Source organism: Hesperophylax consimilis, chromosome 28 (assembly GCF_061612785.1).
Source record: "Hesperophylax consimilis isolate HC1 chromosome 28, BYU_Hcon_1.0, whole genome shotgun sequence".
NCBI classification, from domain to species: Eukaryota; Metazoa; Arthropoda; class Insecta; order Trichoptera; family Limnephilidae; genus Hesperophylax; species Hesperophylax consimilis.
The window spans coordinates 6,532,569-6,553,624 of NC_142863.1; the positions used below are offsets into that span (position 1 = coordinate 6,532,569).

Consider the following 21,056-nt stretch of genomic DNA (forward strand, 5'->3'; position numbering starts at 1 on the left):
TTAATAAACTTACCATACAATTTACCATCAAGATCTTCCTTCGATGGGATGTAACGTTTGTCATGGGTTAATAAATTTTTTTTTTTGATATTTCGAGCATTTTTATATTAGTTGTTTGATCCACAGCATCGTCAAACAGCGATAAAATGGATCCTTAATCGGTCAAATACCATAACTGCTTACTGAACAGAAATAAAGCTTCCATTGAGATGTTTTCATCATTTTTTTCTTAAGCCTTCATAGATTTCAAAAAGCACAAGTCCTGGTAAGGTGCTTTAACTGCTATAATACATTGTAACCATGGCTTGACATAGGATGTTACTATGAACAGGCACACGTCTAAAAGTGCAGCCTTATCCTTACCGGTAATTTTAAATTACGCACAAATTAATGATATTTTCAAGGAATAAAGCGCCTTTGCCATCCATCGAGCACCTGGAGGACGAATCTTAAATTTTCTCGCTGTATCTCCTCCTAAAACTATCACACAAAGCTCTAAAAACTCTCAATAGTCATCTAAAAGTATTTTTGTTGTCAGTGCAGTACGGTAAAAGTCAAGCAAATCATTGATTTCGGAAGCGGTTAGGTGCAATGTGAAATTTTCTCTGTAGCACTGAATTTTATCGGGATCAACATTTTTACAGTTATCTCGAAATTTTTTGAAGAGTGGTATGTCAGGGCTTGTAGTCACTTGACTGATTTTTACTTCAAACACAGCTTTAAAAAACCAACTATGGCTATATTTGGTATATATTGACAGTTAAATTCACTTTCCGGATGTTGTGGAACAAAACTTCAAGAACTTGTCCATTAGATGGCAGTTTAGAACCCGATATTTGGTGTTTTACGACTCCTATTAAAAATATACTCTTTTTAGAAGTGCGTAAATCTAACAACATCTTGCCTGAACGAGTGATTTTCGTTTACTAACAAAATAGCAAGTTACTACAAGCTCATCAACACGTTTGCTCGCTGGCGTCTTAATGTACAAGTACTGACATCTTTCGATGCAAGTCGGCACGGGTTGCAGTTGTCCAAAGTAAACTAAATTTTTTTAATGAGTGTTTTGTCATTATTTAAACAAAATTAGAGGGTATGCGTTCAAAAATAACAACTTTAATTTTTTTGGGACACCCTAACCCCCACTTATCAAAATAATGTAGGTACACAATACACACATGTATTACAAAAGGAATATGAACATTGTTCATTTTTTACATCCTGTATACCCAATAACTGCATAAAATAATAATGCTTAGTACTAGCTAAACCCTTTGTAAATATGTCTGCTGGCATTTCAGCTGTTTCCAAATATTTCAATGCTACAATTTTATCATTAACACATTCTTTACAAAAATGGTATCGTACATCAATATGCTTAGTTCTTTTGTTAAAGCTATTATTTGAAGACAGCTTAATCGCACCCTGATTATCATTAAACAAAGATATAGTGTATGACTCATCGGTTATTTCTTTTGACAAATTACTTAAATAAATAGCTTCCCTACAAGCTTCAGCCACACCCATATATTCGGCTTCAGTGCTCGAAAGAGCGACGGTTTTTTGCTTTTTAGCTTCCCAAGAAATAACACATCCAGCTAAACTATAACATAAACCTGTATAAGACCTCCCATCTATGATATTGTTTCCCCAATCTGCATCAACAAATCCTTCTAATTTTGAATTACCATATCTAGTATATTTCAATCCAAAATGTTTAGTTTTCTTAAGGTATCTTAAAATTCGTTTAGCGTATAACCAAGTTTCCTGGTTATAGCAATTATTAAATTGACTCAGAAAACTTACTGCAAAAGCTATATCAGGTCTTGTTAACACCGCCAAATACATAAGTCCGCCAATAAGCTGCTGATAAGGTATTTGACTTTCACAATTTTTAGTTTCTTTGTTAATATTCAATTTAGCCTCTAAAGGTGTATCTGCTACTTTACAATCTGCCATGTTAAATCTATTTAACAACTGATTAACATAATTCTCCGGGCTTAAGGTAACTGTACCATTAACTTTATCAATATTAACACGCATCCCTAAACAATTTTTGACTTGACCTAAATCTTTTATTTTAAATTTTGAAGCCAATATATTTTCCAAATATTTACATTCAACATTATCATCTGAAAACACAAAAAAATCATCTACATACAAAGTAACTATTGTCTTTTTATAATCCTTAATTTTTTTGTATAAACATGGTTCTAACATGGAGCGTTTATAGCCTATACCAACAAGACATTCATCGACCTTCTTGTACCAGGCCCTTGAGGATTGCTTAAGACCGTAAATAGCTCGATTCAATTTAAGTACTTTATTATTATCATTTTGAGAATCTAATAAACATTCTGGTAATTGCATATAAATTGTTTCCTCAAGGTCCCCGCTCAAGAACGCTGTAGTAACATCTAGATGTGTAACATCTAATCCAAGTTTGACAGATAATGCGAACAACAATCTCAAAGTTGAATGTCTAACAACAGGCGAGAAAGTGTCTGAATAATCCACATTTTGCTTCTGCATGCAGCCCTTGGCTACTAAACGTGCACGGTATCCAACATTATTACTATTGTCAATCTTTTTTCGTAACACCCACTTGCACTTTACTACAGTTTTACCATCCTTTGGCACATCCACCAGCTCCCATGCATTATTTTCTTTAAAAGAATTAAGTTCTTCTTTCACTGCACTTAACCACTGTTCTTTTTCATTTCCCTGTAATGCTTCTTCCAAAGATATTCCACTAGCATCATCAAACACACCCTCAGGAATACACGTATTTAGCATCCCATACGGTTCTGGCTTCCTAATGATTCTGCTGGATCTAATACGCTGCTCAGGTGAATCAGAAGCATCTTCATAATCACTAGGAGTGTAAGTATCGTCTGATGTATCTTCGACTAGTATATCCTCTTCTAAGGTTGTATCTTCTGAACTTGATGTATCTTTGCAACTAGTGTCCCCCACTGGACATGATTTTTCTCCACTCTCGGTAATTGATATATTGACCTCTGGGTTCTTTTCATCTTCCATGATAATGACATCTCTACTTGTAAGAATACATCTTTTAATGGGATCGTAAATTCGGTATCCTTTAATATTGTCGGCATAACCTACCAACAATTTTTTTTTAGCCTTAGTATCCCACTTAAGTCTTTTTTCTTTTGGTGTGTGAACCATCACCTCACTACCGAATATACGCTCATGACTTAAATCTGGTTTTTTGTTTGACCAAAGTTCATACGGTGTTTTGTCATTCAAGCCTGATGCGATGGATCTGTTTCTAAGATAGACAGCAGTATGTGTTGCTTCTGCCCAAAACTTCTTAGGAAGTCCTGCATCGAATAACAAACAACGAGCTCTTTCTACAATGGTACGGTTAATGCGTTCACTCATCCCATTTTGTTCAGGAGTGTACGTATTGGTTTTTTGATGTAAAATACCGGCCTCTTTTAGGTATTTTTCAAACTCATTGCTACAAAACTCTAAGCCATTATCTGTCCGGAACGTTTTAATCTTTTTACTATGCTGATTTTCAACTAAAGCCTTAAATTCTTTAAAGAACTTGAACGACTCACTCTTTGCTTTCAGAAAGTAAACAAAGGCCATGCGGCTATAGTCATCAATAAAAATTAGGAAGTACCTCGATCCTCCAATAGAGTTCTCTTCCATAGGTCCACATACGTCTGCATGAATAGTGTCTAATATGCTGGTGTTCCTTGTTCCTGTATGAGTAAATGGAAGGCGTGATTGTTTACCTTCACAACATACAATGCATGTACTTTTGCCAAAAACTGCTTTATCATTATATGACACACCAGTCACTGTACCTTTGTTCATCTTATCCATGTCTTTACAATTTAAGTGACCCAATCTCCTGTGCCACACTTCACCAGTGCTAACACCAGTTGATGATGTAAACAAACATTTCTTCTTTTCTGTTCTCAGTTTATATACACCATCTGTCAAATCTGCTATAGCAACTAATTCATTATTTTTATTATAAATATAGCAGCATTTTTCTTTGAAGTTCACTTTATTGCCATTTTTAATTAACTGGCTCACTGACAATAGGTTAGTTGTCAATCCTGGAACACAAAGTACATTCTTGACAAGAACTTTAAATTCACTTTTGTGGTTTTTTGTTACAATAATTACATCACCTAAACACGACAGTTTTTCATTATTGGCAATAACAATTTTTTCATCTATTTTGTGATCCGCAACATTCTCAATCCATTCTTTACTTGTGGTCAGGTGCATGCTTGCGCCTGAGTCAACATACCAATCATTTTTGTTAAATTGTCCACTTAAAAACACCGCACTGAATGCATTAGTTTGTTGACGTTGAAAGACTTTCGCATTCGTGTTTCCATTACTTGGACATTGATTTTTAAAATGTCCTGGTTGTTTACACCGGTAACATTTCACATGACTTTTGACATTTACATTGACATGTTGATTAGTTTGACTTTTGTGAGCGGGTTTATTTTTCTTTTTTTTCTTTTTTTTTTTATTTTATTTATTTGGGAAAATCAACAGATTATTTACATATATAAGAATAGACTAAATAATAAAGATAAAATCCAATAACAGATTTTCACTTAAAATTATAATAATAATAAAAAATATTAAAACAAGAAACTAAGGGTTCTGTACCCGTGGCCTGAGAAATTTACAAAAAATACAAAATTGTAAATAATAAATAAAAAATAATAACAGATCTAGGAACACAAATAATATACTAATAACCAGCTAAATTTCAAAAATTTAAATTTAACTGATATACTAATAACCAACTAAAATTCAAAACAAAATGTATTGTAAAATTTCAACACAGCAGCAATCAATAACACTACACAATAGCAATAATAACAATATAATAAATGTATACCTACAACTAAATTGAACACATGAGTATAAATTGGAAGGTAAGTAACTGGAAAGGATTCAAAGCAATAACATGATAACTTCAAGTAGAATATTTAAAATTATTTAATGTTAGTTATTACATATCTTTTAAAGGTTCCTAAATTACTTGAGAATATGTCCATATCATTAAAATTCTTATTAAATATACTACAGGCTCTGAATATAAACGCATTTTGTCTTATATTAGTAGAACATTTATGGAGATGAAAAAGTGATTTTTCTCTAGTTCTAACGCTCGGAACTCTAAAATTAATTTCAGACAGAAGGGGAGAACAATCAATAAAGCCATTGATAATTTTATGGAGATATATTATATCTGCGGAGTCTCTTCTAGTTTTTAATGGCTTAAGTCCATAAAGGTCCATCGAGCTGTTTACGTCAAGGTTTGAATTTAGTTTGAAATTTAAATGATGGACAAATTTTCTTTGGATGGCTTCAATGCGATTTATGTAAATATTATATTGAGGATTCCATATGGGAGAAGCGAATTCAAGATGACTGCGAACATAAGAAAAATACAATATTTTAAGTGTTATGATATTATTAAATTCTTTTCCAATACGGAATAAGAATCCTAGCATTCTAAGGGCTTTCTTAACAATCATATCAATATGAGCCTCAAATGTAAGTTTACTGTCAAGTATAACACCTAGATCACGAATTTGTGTAACTTTTTTGAGTAGTTGGCCAGCTATATGATAATTATGGTCAAACTTAATTTTATTTCTAGTGAAGGTAATTACATAACATTTAGAAGTGTTCATGTTGAGACGATTGCGGATACAATAATCATTAAGCCTATACAGATCTTCTTGTAGTTTAAAGCAGTCAATTATAGAATTAATAGGCAGGAATATTTTCATATCATCAGCGAAAAGTAGAACATTTGCATAATTAAAGCATTTTATAATGTCGTTGATGAAAATTGTAAACAGTAACGGTCCCAGGTGAGATCCTTGGGGCACACCTGAGGGTATATTTACAATCTCAGAGATGAAGCCATTTATTGTTACTCCCTGAGTGCGCCCATTAAGATAGGAGACTAACCATCTATATAAATCCCCATGAATTCCCAAAGCTAGTAATTTGGACAAAAGAAGACTGTGGTCAATTTTATCAAACGCTTTTGAGAAGTCTGTATAGATTACGTCAACTTGGATTTGATCATCCATTGATTTAGTAATATTTTCAATGAAAATGGCAAGATTAGATACAACCAATCTTTTTTTCATAAAGCCATGTTGGTTCACGAGTATTACAGACTCGATGCAGTTATATAGTTGTTCATGAACAATTTTTTCAAAAATTTTACTAAAGATTGGTAATTTAGATATCGGTCGATAGTTCTGGACATCATTTTTAGCCCCAGACTTAAAAACAGGTGTGATGAGAGCACTCTTCCAACGATCAGGAAAGATACCTTCTTTCAATGAGGATTGAAAGAGCAATAATAGGGGCTTCGAGATTACCTTGCTACACATTTTGATAAAGAAAGCCGGAATTTTATCACTACCCGCACCCAGTGAGCTAGAAATAGTATCGATTATTTTTTCTATTTTTTGTTTTGAAACTGATACCGAGGAGATATTAACTTGATTGTCAAAATGATAGTTGGTAGAGTGTACATCGGAAATAGTGTTGTAATTAAAGGTGGAGACGAAATGCTGTGAGAACAGGTTACATATTGCGAAAGGATTTTCAGCAGTCACTTCGCCCAGTTTCATAACATGAGGCAAACCAGAATTATTTCTTTTTCCTTTAACATAAGACCAAAAGTTTTTAGGGTCACGAGATATATTAAGTTCAGCGTTTGTTATAAATTGTTTAAGACATTCTCTAGACAATTTCTTTTGCCTTGATCTAAGGATACAGAATTCATGGTAGTCTAAAGGATTGGACCACCTTTTCCACATTTTAAACACTTTATATTTTTTCTTAGTCAGTTTTATTAGGGCTGGACTAAACCAATAGGGATAAGAATTATTAATATGAACTTCCTTTGACGGGACGTTTAATCGAATGATTTCATATAAAATTGTATAAAAGCGGTCAATAGCAGTATTGGTTGATAGGTTTAAAAATTCTGCATCCCAATCAATACTATTAAGGCCGTTATTTATTGTTTCATAGTTAGCTTTCCTAAAAAGATTGATTGTTCGTTTGTTGTCCACCATAGGAGTTTCCAGAGATATGTTAATGTCAACAAGAATGCTTTTATGATGTTTACATTCAGGGATGAGATACTGGTCAGTATTTGATACAATTACAGGGATCGAGCTAAAAACAAGGTCTAGGTATGTATGATTATTATTTGGAAAGGTGCAGTACTGTGATAGATCAGTAAATGAAAGGGTGTCAGATAGTTTGGAAATAATTTCAGATTTAGAGCCATTCGTAATTTGCATACTATTACCATTACTTAAAGACCAGTTAATTTGAGGTAAATTGAAATCACCCGATATGACAAAATGATCATCGTGATGTAGTCCTCGAAGTTCACATAATTTATCCATGAATTCATTTATATTTTGTGAGTGATTGACTCCTGGAGGTATGTAAACACAGCATAAATGAATTTTTATGAAATTATTAATCGTAACAGTCACCCAGATGTCTTCAGCATTCGTGTTAAAATCCTTACGTTCATGAGCTATGAGGTGCTTCTTCAACGCAATCATTACTCCACCTCCTCTTTTTTGCTCATTGCGATCGCGCCTAAATACCAGGTAACGGTTGTCAAATAGCTCTTCACTAGCAATACTGTCTACAAGCCAAGTTTCAGTTATCATAATAATATCATAGTTGTTATTGGTAACATTAAAATAAAATTTATCAGTCTTAGAACGCAGTCCAGTCACATTTTGATAATATACATTCAACATTTTAGTACATTTAGTTGATAAAATATATAAAATATAAGATTGATAAAATAGTTGTAAGCATGTTCTAGTAAATTATAAATATTAGAGTGGTGTTGTAGTAACGCAAGCAGAGTAATTGTAGGATAATTTAGATTAAAGTTGGTAGTATTAAAAGAGTTAGTTGTTAATATTATACAAATAAAGAAAAACCAGTACAAAGGATGATATTTTAAAGTAGGAAAAAAGATAAGGTAGATAGGAAAAATAAATTGATAATAGCTTATAGTCACACGAGACGATGCTAAATCTAAGAAGATTATCAGCAAAAAACCTGAGTCACGTCAGATTCCAATGTCACCTGAATAATGGGACTAGTTTCATTTTTGCGTATAAATATTTTTCCGTATTTGATCCATCTGAATTTAAAGTTTTTATCCTTGCTTAAGTCTCTCACTGTCTTGAAGAGCGCACGGGTTGCAGCAGTCAGATGCTCGTTGACATAAATTTTGGAGTCCCCAGGAAGCTTCAAATCACTTGAGTTGAGACTGCCTTTCTTCCTTATAGCAGCAAGAAAGTTATCTCTACTGCGGCTGGCTGTGAACTTTACTACAATTGGACGAGTAAATTTAGGATTTTCTCTGGGTAATTCCTTGACCCTTGTACGAGAGATTCCATCAATATCATTTGGGAGAACATCAACACCTGCCTTGGCTCCTAGCAATTTTATGATATCTATTAAATTTTCATTTCTTTTTTCCGGTATGCCAATAATTTCCACGTTATTTTTTAATGAGGTTTGCTCAAGACGGTTTAATTTGGACAATACCAGATTATAATTAGTTTGAAGTTCATTGTTTTTGACTTCGAGGTTATTAATTTTGGAGTGACACTCTCTTAGCGCATCATTCATTGTTTTTAATTGCATAAACACTTTATTAATTTCTTCTTTAATTTCGTCCTTAAACAAAATTAGTAAATTACCAAAGTCTGGCTCTGAACCAGCCTCAGCAGCGGGGCTCTCTACGGCAACATTACGTTTTGACTTAGTACCCGCTTTAGTAGGTAGAACAGACATTATGAATAGGTACTGAACTGTCAAGGTTATGAAACAATGAATTGTAGCACTCTGTAGAGTCAACGAAATCACACGATCACTTACGATGTACAATATACAAGTGAAATAATTAATTACGCAACAACTTTTTGTGGAATTGATCACTTTTATAAGCCCAAATAAACATTAAATTAACAACGATTTTACAGTCGACCACTTGGTTCAAGAGTATTGTTAAGAGTTCTTATATTGGTACTTCTGCGAACCGCTTACGAACGCACTGCTAGCTTCACTGTAATTGTGACGGTCTGTCACTTCCGTTTCCATGTCGATGAGTTTCGTTCTAATGGCGTCCGTTGTAATTTTGATTCCTGAATGCTCGATTGCCATTATCATTGGCATAAATTTTTCTGATAACCCAGCCAACAATAAACAACCGACCCACTCATCACTGATGCCAAATCCTGTCCCACTCAATTTTTGACCTGTTTCGACCATTTGCGTTACATATGATTGCATTGAAGCACAGTTTTCCAAGCGAATAGAGATCAAATTACGTAACAGAGCTATTCTTCTTGTAAATCCAGAATCATCAAATAATGACTTTAACTTGTTCCATAGTTCCAACGTAGTTTTCACGTCTTTTATATGTACATACAACGCACTGTCTATAGTCATAATTAGTTTGGCTTTTGTTTTTGCATCATCTGCGGCTTCTAATGTCTTCCCGGTAACTGGATTGATGCTATGCTGCAAATCCTCCAGAATTAGAAAATTCTCCGCGGCAAAGGTCCATTCGTTGTAATTCTCCCGGCCTTTAAGTTTTGGAACATTTACTAGATAGTTCGACGCCATTCTTGCAAACTATTATTGCATTCACTGAATAACACTTCCCTAACTTTGTTTCAACAAGTTATTGAGAAAAAAAAAACAACTGTAACTTTTACTTTTAAAACGAAAGACGCTGGGCTCATAACCTGTAAATTTAACACGAGTTTTTGAGGAGACAGAACGAACTGGAACATTTATTTGAATAACTTTTAAAACCATAGACAAGATAATCATAGACAACAGATCATTTTGATATAAGAAATTACTAAAGCTACAACCGCAGCTTCTTCGGAGTGGTATAATACTATACTTGGTAGTTTTTGAAAACGATTTTTTTGATAGGAAGATATCTGGAGAGCAATTTTTGGAGCCATACAATGAAATTGAGCATGTTACAATCATTTGAGATGGGTTGGACAAGTTGAAAGATTGCTTATACAAATTCACAAAATATTTAGACTAAGTGAATAGAAATGAGCTAGAGGCACACCGAAAAAGAATGGAGAGTAGCAAGGAAGGTCCGAAGATTGGAAGCACATTCAGAAGAACAAGTTTAACAACTTGAAGAGGAACAGATAGAAAAAGAACAAGTACTTCAACATACTGACACACTTCCCCATCTCTGTCCACTGGTTGTCTTCCTGGCAATAGGAGTACTGAAGCGTTGGCTTGGAGTGCCAGATGCATGAGACTGTCAGAACGGTGTACTGATCCACCAGATCTCCAGGCACGATGGGGTATGGGTAGTTGGACACGATGTAGTGGCCGTTGCTTGGAGCTGGGGGCAGCGGACAACCGAAACTGAAAGGAGATAATTTAATCCTCGGAAAGACATTACTGGCAATAAACATCATATTCCATAAACGCGTCTGAAGGATAGATCTGACCGGGCGTATTTTTGTTCTTTTTTTAAATTTTATTAATAAAACTTTTGTGCATAAGAAAATAGTGAGTTTTACAGTGGCTTATTTTGTATCTTTCGTTTTATACTACTCTTTGTGGTCAAATAAGTTCCAGTGGTTGTAGTTATGATTACATCGTAAACATGATAATGAAATTAAATAAAAAATATGTTTACATCACAGACATATGAATATATAGACTAGAAATTAAAGGTGAGGGGTAAAATCAACTGTTGAAGAACGAAGGGGGTAAAGCTGACTGTGATTCGTCAATAAATCAATCTGACAGTATATAGGCATCTCGCATTTTAATATCACCATTTAGTTCTTAAAAGTAAAATCTGCTTTTGAAGGAATAGACATTTTTACATGGGAGCGCAAATTACTCGCCACGTTATGAACAAATTTGCGAAGTCCAAAGACGGCAAAAAAAAATTCTTCTATTTTCAGAGTCAAATATTTTGTTTACGTATTTAGTTAAGACACTTTTATAAGTGTTCATAATTTACTTCCCAGTGACAACGATGCGCACACTTGGGAATCGCTACATTCGACCATTAATTTGATTTTCTTATGTCATAATTGATAAATAAAACATGGTTTCTATGTATCGCGTACGAAATTTCAAAACCCTATAACTCAGTTAATAGTGCCGACCCCCACCTAATTACAGATTCTTACAGATTCGGATTCCCCAGCCCTAAATTAGTCTAAATCAAGTTCAATTTCGGTTATTCGAGTGACTCCCATAAACCAAATTTTTTCCCCAATATTATTCATCATATATGTAAATGGGATATTTTTTCAAACATTTCATGGTAATGTAACCTCTTATGCTGACGATATGTCATCATTGAAAGTGACACTACATGGGAATCAGTAAAACTAAAAGCAACAGAAGACATAAACTCTCTTAAATACTGGTTTGACATAAACTTACTATCTCTAAATAGCGAAAAAACTCACGTTATATCATTTGCAATAAAATGAAATGACTTTCCACAAAATTTTGACATAATTATACACGACAATTTAAAAAAAAACAAAAAAAACTGTACAATAAACTGTTCCACATTGAAAAATTAAAATAAAATTAAATACTTAGGAATAATAATAGAAAAAAACCTAAAATGGATAGATCAGATCAACCAAACCGTCAACAAAATAAGAAAATTAATTTATAAATTTTTGAAATTTTCTCTCATTGGAAATTCTAACATCAGTATACCACGCTTCAGTACAATCAAATCTCCAATACGCTGTAATCAGCTGGGAGCTGCATACAAAACAAATCTACTCCCTGTTGAAATTGTACAACGTCTAATTATAAAAATAATATTTAAAAAACCAAGAGATTATCCAACACACCTAATTTTTGAAGAATTTAAAGTATTAAAATTTAATGATCTTATCCAAAAAAACATAATAACTAAAATAATAAAAGAAAAACAAAATCACAATTTTTAACTGAAAGTCGTACTCGTCAAAAACATATATTTCCAACACAAAAATGTAACACCACTTTTGCTCAACGTCATTACATATATCTAGTGAAAAAATACTTCAACAGCCTACCCGAAAATATCAGAACAATAGAAAACGATAAACACCTACTTAAAGCAATTAAAGAGAAGTTCAATGTAAAAATACCAAAATGATGAAACTATATTTTCAATTAATTATAAATTTTTATATTCATAATTACAAACACTAAATATTCTTCATCTTAATGCTCACCACTCTCCTAGACACAAGCGCCAGCTTCTATAGAAGAGGAACATTACAAAATCAAAAGCATTGAAAACTAATTGTATGAATTATTTTAGTTAACATTATTAATTATACTCTGTAATACTATTATACTGTTAATTGTTTAATTATTTAATAAATACTAATTTAAAAAAATTAAACACAATCATATTAGTTTTATTAATTGAATGTGCGAAGGCATTGCATTAATTCACTATTCCTTTATAAATTAGCGCACTTCATACGCTCTTCTGTCCTCTTCAAATTGGATAAACGCGAAACAAACTGTTAACATAATTCTTGTCCGAACAGACTATGTATATATCGTACTGTAAAAAAAATATTGAACAGTGCCAGGGAACATGTCGTCTATCTTCCTTCGTCCTCTTCCAGTGGCTGAGGTTGGAGATGGAGGGACTCGGGTTTGATTCTAGTTTGGAGTAAATGATTTTGGCTAAATCTATCATATGTTTTCGGAGTGGAGGAATTTTCGAGCCAGTGTTAATTATGTTATTCCTGATGAACTAGGGACTTTAGGTGAATCGTTGGAGCAACGTATTCTGGAATGATTCTAGCCTTTTTGTGTTTGATGTAGCCCATACGGGAGATGCATATCTTATTTTTAGTCCGATTGACGATGTGTAAATGAGAACGTTGTTTTTTAGGTTGAGTTTACCGTTGTAGGTAATAAGGAGGAAAAGGGCATTTGTTGTCCATTGGCACTAGTGTTCCATTAAGGCGAAGCTTAATGCCAAATCACTATTTTGATTAATCTTTGTAACGAATTGGTGTACATTATGAATACCAAAAAATATGCTTTAGATAAATTGAAGGTTTTCCTATCGTTTCGCTTGAGGATAATGCAAATAGAATAATAAATTCAGTAAAATAAATAAATTTAAACTACAAAAAAAAAGTTTTTTCAATAGAAATGTATGAACGCGTAAAGTAAACAACTATAAAAAATACAGTATTGTAGCTAAGATTATCTGTGACAGTTTCATTTGATTAACTTTTTTGCTTTCTTATAAAATTAATTACAAAATAAATAAAAACCCGTTTTGAGCTTGAAATCGAACGTTTCTAGACTCCGTTGGTATCTAAAGTGTAAATTTTCAATCACGATCTGAAAACACATCTGGTCTGTTTACATAATCATGTTAAGGATTTAATTTATTTTATTTACATCCTGTCTTCTCATATTACAATATTATGGAAAAAAACTTTCGATTTAGAACTGCCAAAATTATCATTATTTTCTTAACATATATTTTATTGGCTGATATTTATCGTTTGAGAGTTATTAACATTAAATTTAATGATTAAATATTAAAACTTGTGGTTTTACTTAAGGCGTATTAACCAGCGACCGAGAATTCGAATTTCGTCAAAAGACAGTCTCGCGATCGGACGTTTTTTAGAACGAGACAGAAATACCATATTCATTCCACTGCCAGCCGTAACTCCGCGCGGCGGTCGAAACCTACAGCATGGTTCCGATGAAATAACAATTATTGTGTTTGAATTTTCGGTTGTAGCTTTCTTCCTAATAAGTAGTTACATACATATTTGTAAATTATACGTCGGAGTGCGTAAACATAAATAAATACAAATGCAGTGCGTTGACATAGTACGTACAAAATAGGTAGGTATTTGAATAAACATTTTTTTTTAATTTTTCAAATATTTTTATTCACTTGTTTTTTTTTAAATTTTATTTTACATAGGTTTTACAAAAGTGATTAACATTAAGTTTGATTCTAAAAAATCTCTCGTCTTACATATTTATCCGTTTGTAAGATAGGTATTACCAGTAAGTTTTATTTCTAATACTGAAAGTAGGTATACCAAAATAACCTCGTTTTTTTTCTTCTAAAACAAGAAGCTCAATTCACAATATGACATTATGAAACTGACAAAAAGTAACACGAAAAATACTAAATATGTTGAATCATACCAATGTAATAGGGAATTGGACAATAGAATAGAAATGATTAACAAAAACATGATTTGAATCGCACATCACGAATCAAAACCGTTATTTTGACGGGAATCATATACGCATAGACTAAAATGCGGCATTTCCTGCTCTTTTGTAGCCAGTTAAATATATTTATATGAGGAAGATTTCGAAACAGAAATTGTACAGCTTAATGTGTAACTAAGAAAATTTTATTACAAATAAGTTTACATGGAAATGGAATTAATCTCCTTCGAAGTACTGTGCTTGACTAGAGATATACTTATCCCAACGTTGAATCCATGACTGGAAACATTTTACCACGAGTTACCCGACACCGTGTGTACAAGGTACTGTTGCATACGTGTTGCTCACGCAACGCCGGGTAGTAAATTATGGTTTATGATTATCGCGGTAATTACAGTTGAATCGGTCACCGTAATATACCATGCATTTCCCGACACCATAATAATAATAATAATAATAATTGGATGACTTGTATAGCGCCGTTTTTGTGCAAAATCACCTCAAGGGCGCTGAAATCACCTCAAGGGCGCTGGTATACAAGGGTATGGTTTTGTGCGTGTAACTCGCGTAATGCCGGGAATTATTGATATTTTATAATTACCGCGATATTCACGGTTTCAGTCACCGTAATTTCACCACGAGTTTCCCGACACCGTGTACACGTGGTAATTTTGCATGCGCGTAAATAGCGCAACACCGGGTAGTAAATGCTTGTTTATAATTACCGCGGTAATTAGAGTTGAATCGGTCACAGTAATATATTACGCGTTTCCTGACACCATGTATACAAGGGTATGGTTTTGTGCGTGTAACTCGCTTAACGCCGGGAATAATTGCTAGTTTATAAATACTCCGATATTGACGGTTTCGGTCACCATAATATCCATGATTCACAATATATTGTAGGTATTACCTATTTACAAAATAAAATAATAATAATATTAATGTAAATTACACATACCGACGGAGTTTTAGAGACAATATTTGCTTCAGAATCACAATCATTCGTCGGTAGGTGATTATTTTCCCTGAAAATTAAACAACACAAAATTATCGCTAAATGTTATAAAAAATATATGCGTATTCTGACTGATTCGTTTGAACGACCCTGTAGCATATAGAGTACGTACAATGTACAAGGATAATTAAATATGACTAACCTTTTTTTTCTGCAAATATTTTTCCCATGTACGTTTTTGATGACGAAATTTTTGTTTTCTTGTAAAAATTTTGTCCGATAGTATTTTTCTCCCCATTTTTAAACGAGGAATTTCGTTAAAATGTTATCAAGTAGACTGGCGTGGAATAGACGTCCGCTCGCCGCCCTGTCGCAGCGGGGAATGATAAAATTTCGGCTTGCGCCGTGGTAATCAGAAACAACGAACAAACAATAAACGCGAATCAAATTAATTACTATTATATACTTTAAGAATATATTTCTTGGTCATAAATTATTTTTAATGTTTCAATAATATCATAGTAAATTATTTTTGTAAAAAAATCTCAACTATACCAATTTGTAAGGTCATAAATAAATAGTCAAATTGATGGATTTTCGTCACAAAACGCGTCCTCGGATTTATTTATTAGTAATTTTATTTGAAATAAAAACAAAATTCTTATACATACATATGATAGATAATTTATTGATTGTTTATACTGTATTATTATATGATTTGAAATATTTGTTGTATAATACAACTTCGCCTTTGAAAATGCAACAAATCTGCGCATCGTCCAACGGTAACACTTTATTATGGTATGAAAATAATATTATTTTTCAAAATTTAACATCTTACTTCAATAGATAAAATAACGATCTTTCGAAATCAATTTGTTTTTTTCTCTAGAAAAGTGTCCATACGTCTAAAACTGGCCTCAAAAATGCCAAATTTCAGGTCAAGTCTACCTATTTCGCCTTAAGAGGAAGCTAGTGTATGTTCTTGGTGGTGACTGGATAAATCATCACATCTTTAAAAAGTTATATAAAGCCATGGAAAGTGATGAAAAAAAACTTTATTAACTGGGTTAAGTAGGTTAGGTTAGGTGAGGTTAAAAAAAATTCTTCGTTTCTAATGACTTTATATCACTTTTTAAAAGTGTGTTGAATTGTCACTGTGTTGAGTTATTATGGAACCGATTCAAAGAGTGCAAGAATCAATCATCAGACAGACCCAACTGTGTTTGGAAGTTAACGGTGAAACTTTGAACACATTTGTGACGTGTTTGTGTTTTTGAATTGGAAAATGGAACATCGCTACATGTTGTGAGTATGAGTACCTACCTATGCTAATAATAATTCCTATCCGCCCGTAAAATTTTAACCCCGAAAGAGCCGAAAAAGTATATGTTTTTCGATTTTTTTTTCGTGAAATTGCTCAAATCAAAAAACTTTATGTTTATTTGTATTCTTCATGTGGTGTAGATTCTCCAGTTTCCCGCTTGTACTACGAGTTTCCAGACACCGTGTATATATTTATTTTTAGACTGATCCGAACGGAGGTAATTTATATTTAAATTTTAGATTTATATTTTTATTTAAGATGAATAAAAATAATACCTTACAATTAAAATACGTTAGTTATGGTTTAAAAATTTAACAAAATGTGTTTCAACTAAAATTTAGCGGGAAGTACCAGATTGTATTTTATAGACAGTTAATTTGTTACTTCCTAGAATTCCTTCACTAGAATTTTCTGTGAATCAATAGAAATAATTAAAATAAACTCTAAGGAAATATCAATAATCTAGGGCAAATTCGACAGTGGGTTCGTCCATTACGAAATTTTATTTTACGCGACTTCTTCACTTACGTCGTTTAGATTCCAACTTTATTTTGGTGACCGGACAAATTATCAATAATTCATCACATTTTTGAAAAGTTATATAAAGTCATGGAAAGTGATGAAACAAAAACTTTATTAACTGGGTTAAGTAGATTAGGTTAGGTTAGGTTTAATTTTTTTTTCATCGTTTCTAATGACTTTATATCACTTTTTAAACGTGTGTTGAATTGTCACTGTGTTGAGTTATCATGGAACCGGTTTTTTATTTATTTTTAGATAATTTTATAAGAAGGCAAAAAAGTTAATCAAGTGAAACTGTCACAGATAATGTTCGCTATAATACTGTATTTTTTAAAAGGTGTTTCCTTTACGCGTTCATACATTTATATTTAAAAAAAACTTTTTTTAGTAGTTTACATTTATATTTTTTATTGAGTAATTTATTTTTTTATTTGTATTCTACTCAAGCGAAACGATAGGAAAACCTTCAATTTATATAAAACATATTTTTTGGTATTCATAATGTACACCAATTCGTTATAAAGATTAATCAAAATAGTGATTTAGCACTAAGCTTCGCCTTAATAAGTTATACCATTACTAAATATTTTATTTAAGAAAAAATACGTTATATAAGTAAGTCCTAATTTTAGTTTTTTGAACTTCTTAGTACTTTGTACTCACTTTGTACATCGTCATCATTGAATTTTTAACTTTTCTATATTTTTTTTAATAACTGAGGTTTTCAAGGACAATAAATTTTACACACTGATGCGCACAAATGATCAACATTGCTTTGTAATTCTGTACAATCGTTTGAGGAAAGAATGAGTATAAAAGTGTTCATGCTATCGTCAAATACAATTTTGAAAGCATTCATAGATGTAATTTCGGCTTTTACAATATTAAATAAGAGTGGTCTAGGATGTGAGCCCTGGGGTAACTGATACCTTTCATATATTGGTGCTGCCTCAAGGCCATTAGCTGAAACAAAAAAATGTATATTTCAATGAAAAACAACTAATCCAGCTTGACGCTTCATTCTTATTATTACATACATACATATATTTGTTTGGTTCTTTATTCACCTGTTTTCAGCTTATACTACGAATTTCCACACATCAAAGGTATTCAATGGGAAGCTCGGTAATATTCTTTATAATAGATAAGAAATTTAAAAAATAGCATAAATCGGTCATATTTTCGGCAAAATCAACTTGAGCAATATCTCACCAACCAATGTCACGAAATACAGTATTGCTTGCATTTTAGGATGTAAAAGCAACGCGTGCAATTTTTTCTCTATTTGTACAGACAGACTGAAACACAGCAACGCTTGACGAGATAACGCTAGTTTTTAATACAACACTTGATTGAAAGCAAATCCAAGTTCTAGAGTTTATTGAATCAGAGTTACAGACAGACACACAACCGAAATTGGTACGTTTGATGATTATACTATGCAAAAAGCCACAACATTATAAATTTTTCAAAATGCCCACGATTAGGAATTAAAATATATTTTTTTTAGATTGCAGATTCAACTCCCGGCAAATAAAGTTAATTCAGTTTATTTTTCTTATTTCACTTATGTAGAAATATTTTTATTATGATTTAATTGCGAATGTAGGTATACCCGTGTCATGTTCCAGAGTGGTAAATACTTTCAGTATCGACCAGAGGGTCTAGCAGGCATCGATAGGCGTTACTACCGATGATTTTATACCGATTTCCCAAGCATGGTAGCGATGATTGATATCCAGACTGATGTTGGTAATGCAATAAATCAGAATCGATATACACTGGGAACACTGGCGCATTTCTATGAATTTACATTTTTAAAAGTCAGACGACCACGCAAAAGTTAAAAATACTTATAAATTGACAATGTCTAATCGAAATATTGACTTTAATCTAAATTGGCAATACGCATGTTCATTTTGATACTAAAAATGAGATAATTAGTTCATGAGGTCATTACTATCATTACTGTAAGAATTTTACGACCAAATGCATTATACGCATTAAATTGTTTTTTTTTTATGTTTTTAAAATGAACAAACTGAATTGAATTCAATTAGCCATAATTAAGATCTATTGGCGTAGAGTTAGGTAAGTTATCACTTATCTCACTCCTAAACATGAGTGCAGCGTTTAACACGATTGATCACAAATTCCTCAATAGGAGAGGAAAAATTGGGTTTGAATTCCAACATCAAAAATTGGGTGGTATCCTATCTATCCAATCGCTTACAAGCCGTGAGGGTCGGAAATAAATTGTGTACCTTCGCAACACTTTCTTAAGGGGTAACCCAGGGATCCGTTTTGGGTCCACTGCTCTTCATCCTTTTTACAAATGATAAAATTTGCTACATGAGAATGGGTCGTTTCTACGAGTTGTTCTTGAGTTCAACAGATCGGCTGTGGAACGATTTGCTGTCCTTTATTTTTCCGCTATCCTACTACATTTCTATTTCCGTTTGTTTCCATTCAAATTTATAAGGAAGGTGATTCGAGTTTTCTTTTTATTCTATGGTTGCGTGCTATTAGGACTCTTGTGCGGTATTTGCATTTAAACAGAGTACCTAACACCGAGAGAATGAACATTATTATTTGAATATTTTTAAAATTGTTCCAAAGCTAACTAATTACTAAAGTTTTTTAATAAAATAGCACACATATATATATATGTATACGATCAAAGACTTACCAATGAAGAGAAATATAATAACTATTTTCGTAGTAATCACCGAACTTCTGATTAAATAACTCATGTCAACTTGTCACTGAGAAACTTAAATACACACTCAACATAATATCTTGTTTGCTCAATAACTTTTATCAAAAACTGAGATATGAATATCTGTCTTCCATATTGTGATACAGTTGACTTCTCAGCATCGAAGATTTTTTATTATACATATTTTTTTAATTATTGTAAGACTATTTATTTTTAATCCAATTACAGTATAATCTTTCATTCTGACACTCTTAACATCTGGAAAGATAATTATACAAAAAATTAAGACGTGACAATACTCTAAAATAAAGGTTCCATGATAACTCAACACAGTGACAATTCAACACACCTTTAAAAAGTGATATAAAGTCATTGGAAACGATGAAAAAAAAATTAAACCTAACCTAACCTAATCTACTCAACCCAGTTATTAAAGTTTTTGTTTCATCACTTTCCATGACTTTATATAACTTTTCAAAAATGTGATGAATTATCATTTTGATGATTTGTCCGGTCACCAAAATAAAGTTGGAACCTAAACGACGTAAGTGAAGAAGTCACGTAAAATAAAATTTCGTAATGGACGAACCCACTGTCGAATTTACCCTAGATTATTGACATTTCCGTAGAGTTTATTTTAATTATTTCTATTGATTCACAGAAAATTCTAGAGAAGGAATTCTTGGAAGTAACAAATTAACTGTCTAGAAAATACAATCTGGTACTTCCCACTAAATTTTAGTTAATTTTTTAAACCATACTTAACACATTTTAATTGTAAGGTATTATTATTTATTATTATTTTTATTCATCTCAAATAAAAATATAAATCTTAAATTTAAACATAAATTACCTCTGTTGGGATCAGTCTAAACATATATATACAGTCTAAAAATATATACAGTGGTACCTCGACATACGAGTGCCCCAACATACGAGTTTTTCGAGATACGAGCCGGCGAGCGAGTGATTTTTTGCTTTGAGTTACGAGCGAAATTCGAGATACGAGGTCGGTTTAGCAGGTCGGCCGGTAGACGTGAACGAACTCGGAGCACACCCAGTTACTGACGACTGAGGAGATACAAGAGTTACAGTCACAGCAGCATACGGATGTTATGCAAGAAATTGGTTTCGAGGAGTCAGAGGAGGAGGAAGTTATTTTCTACAAGTGAGATAAAGGAGATCTTAGGAATGTGGGAGAGAGA

The 21,056-nt window shown here is 32.6% G+C and overlaps 1 protein-coding gene across 6 annotated transcripts in view; it reads right to left on the reverse strand.

The window, feature by feature from the left end:
- LOC149410089 (clotting factor G beta subunit-like) overlaps window positions 1-19,933 on the reverse strand; it is a 56,033-nt gene extending 36,100 nt beyond the window's left edge. For 2 of the 6 annotated variants that reach the window (XM_089648644.1, XM_089648641.1), the window contains exons 1-3: window positions 19,822-19,933; window positions 18,062-18,095; window positions 10,292-10,488 (exon numbers count right to left, since the gene is read on the reverse strand). In XM_089648644.1, the coding sequence (XP_089504770.1) occupies window positions 10,292-10,488; window positions 18,062-18,095; window positions 19,822-19,885 (295 nt within the window). In that variant the 5' untranslated portion in view covers window positions 19,886-19,933. Of the gene's footprint in view, window positions 1-10,291; window positions 10,489-18,061; window positions 18,096-19,821 lie in introns of those variants that run through there. The other 4 variants (XM_089648646.1, XM_089648648.1, XM_089648645.1 and 1 more) reach the window with 3 other exon arrangements.
- Between the last annotated feature and the right edge of the window lie 1,123 nt (window positions 19,934-21,056).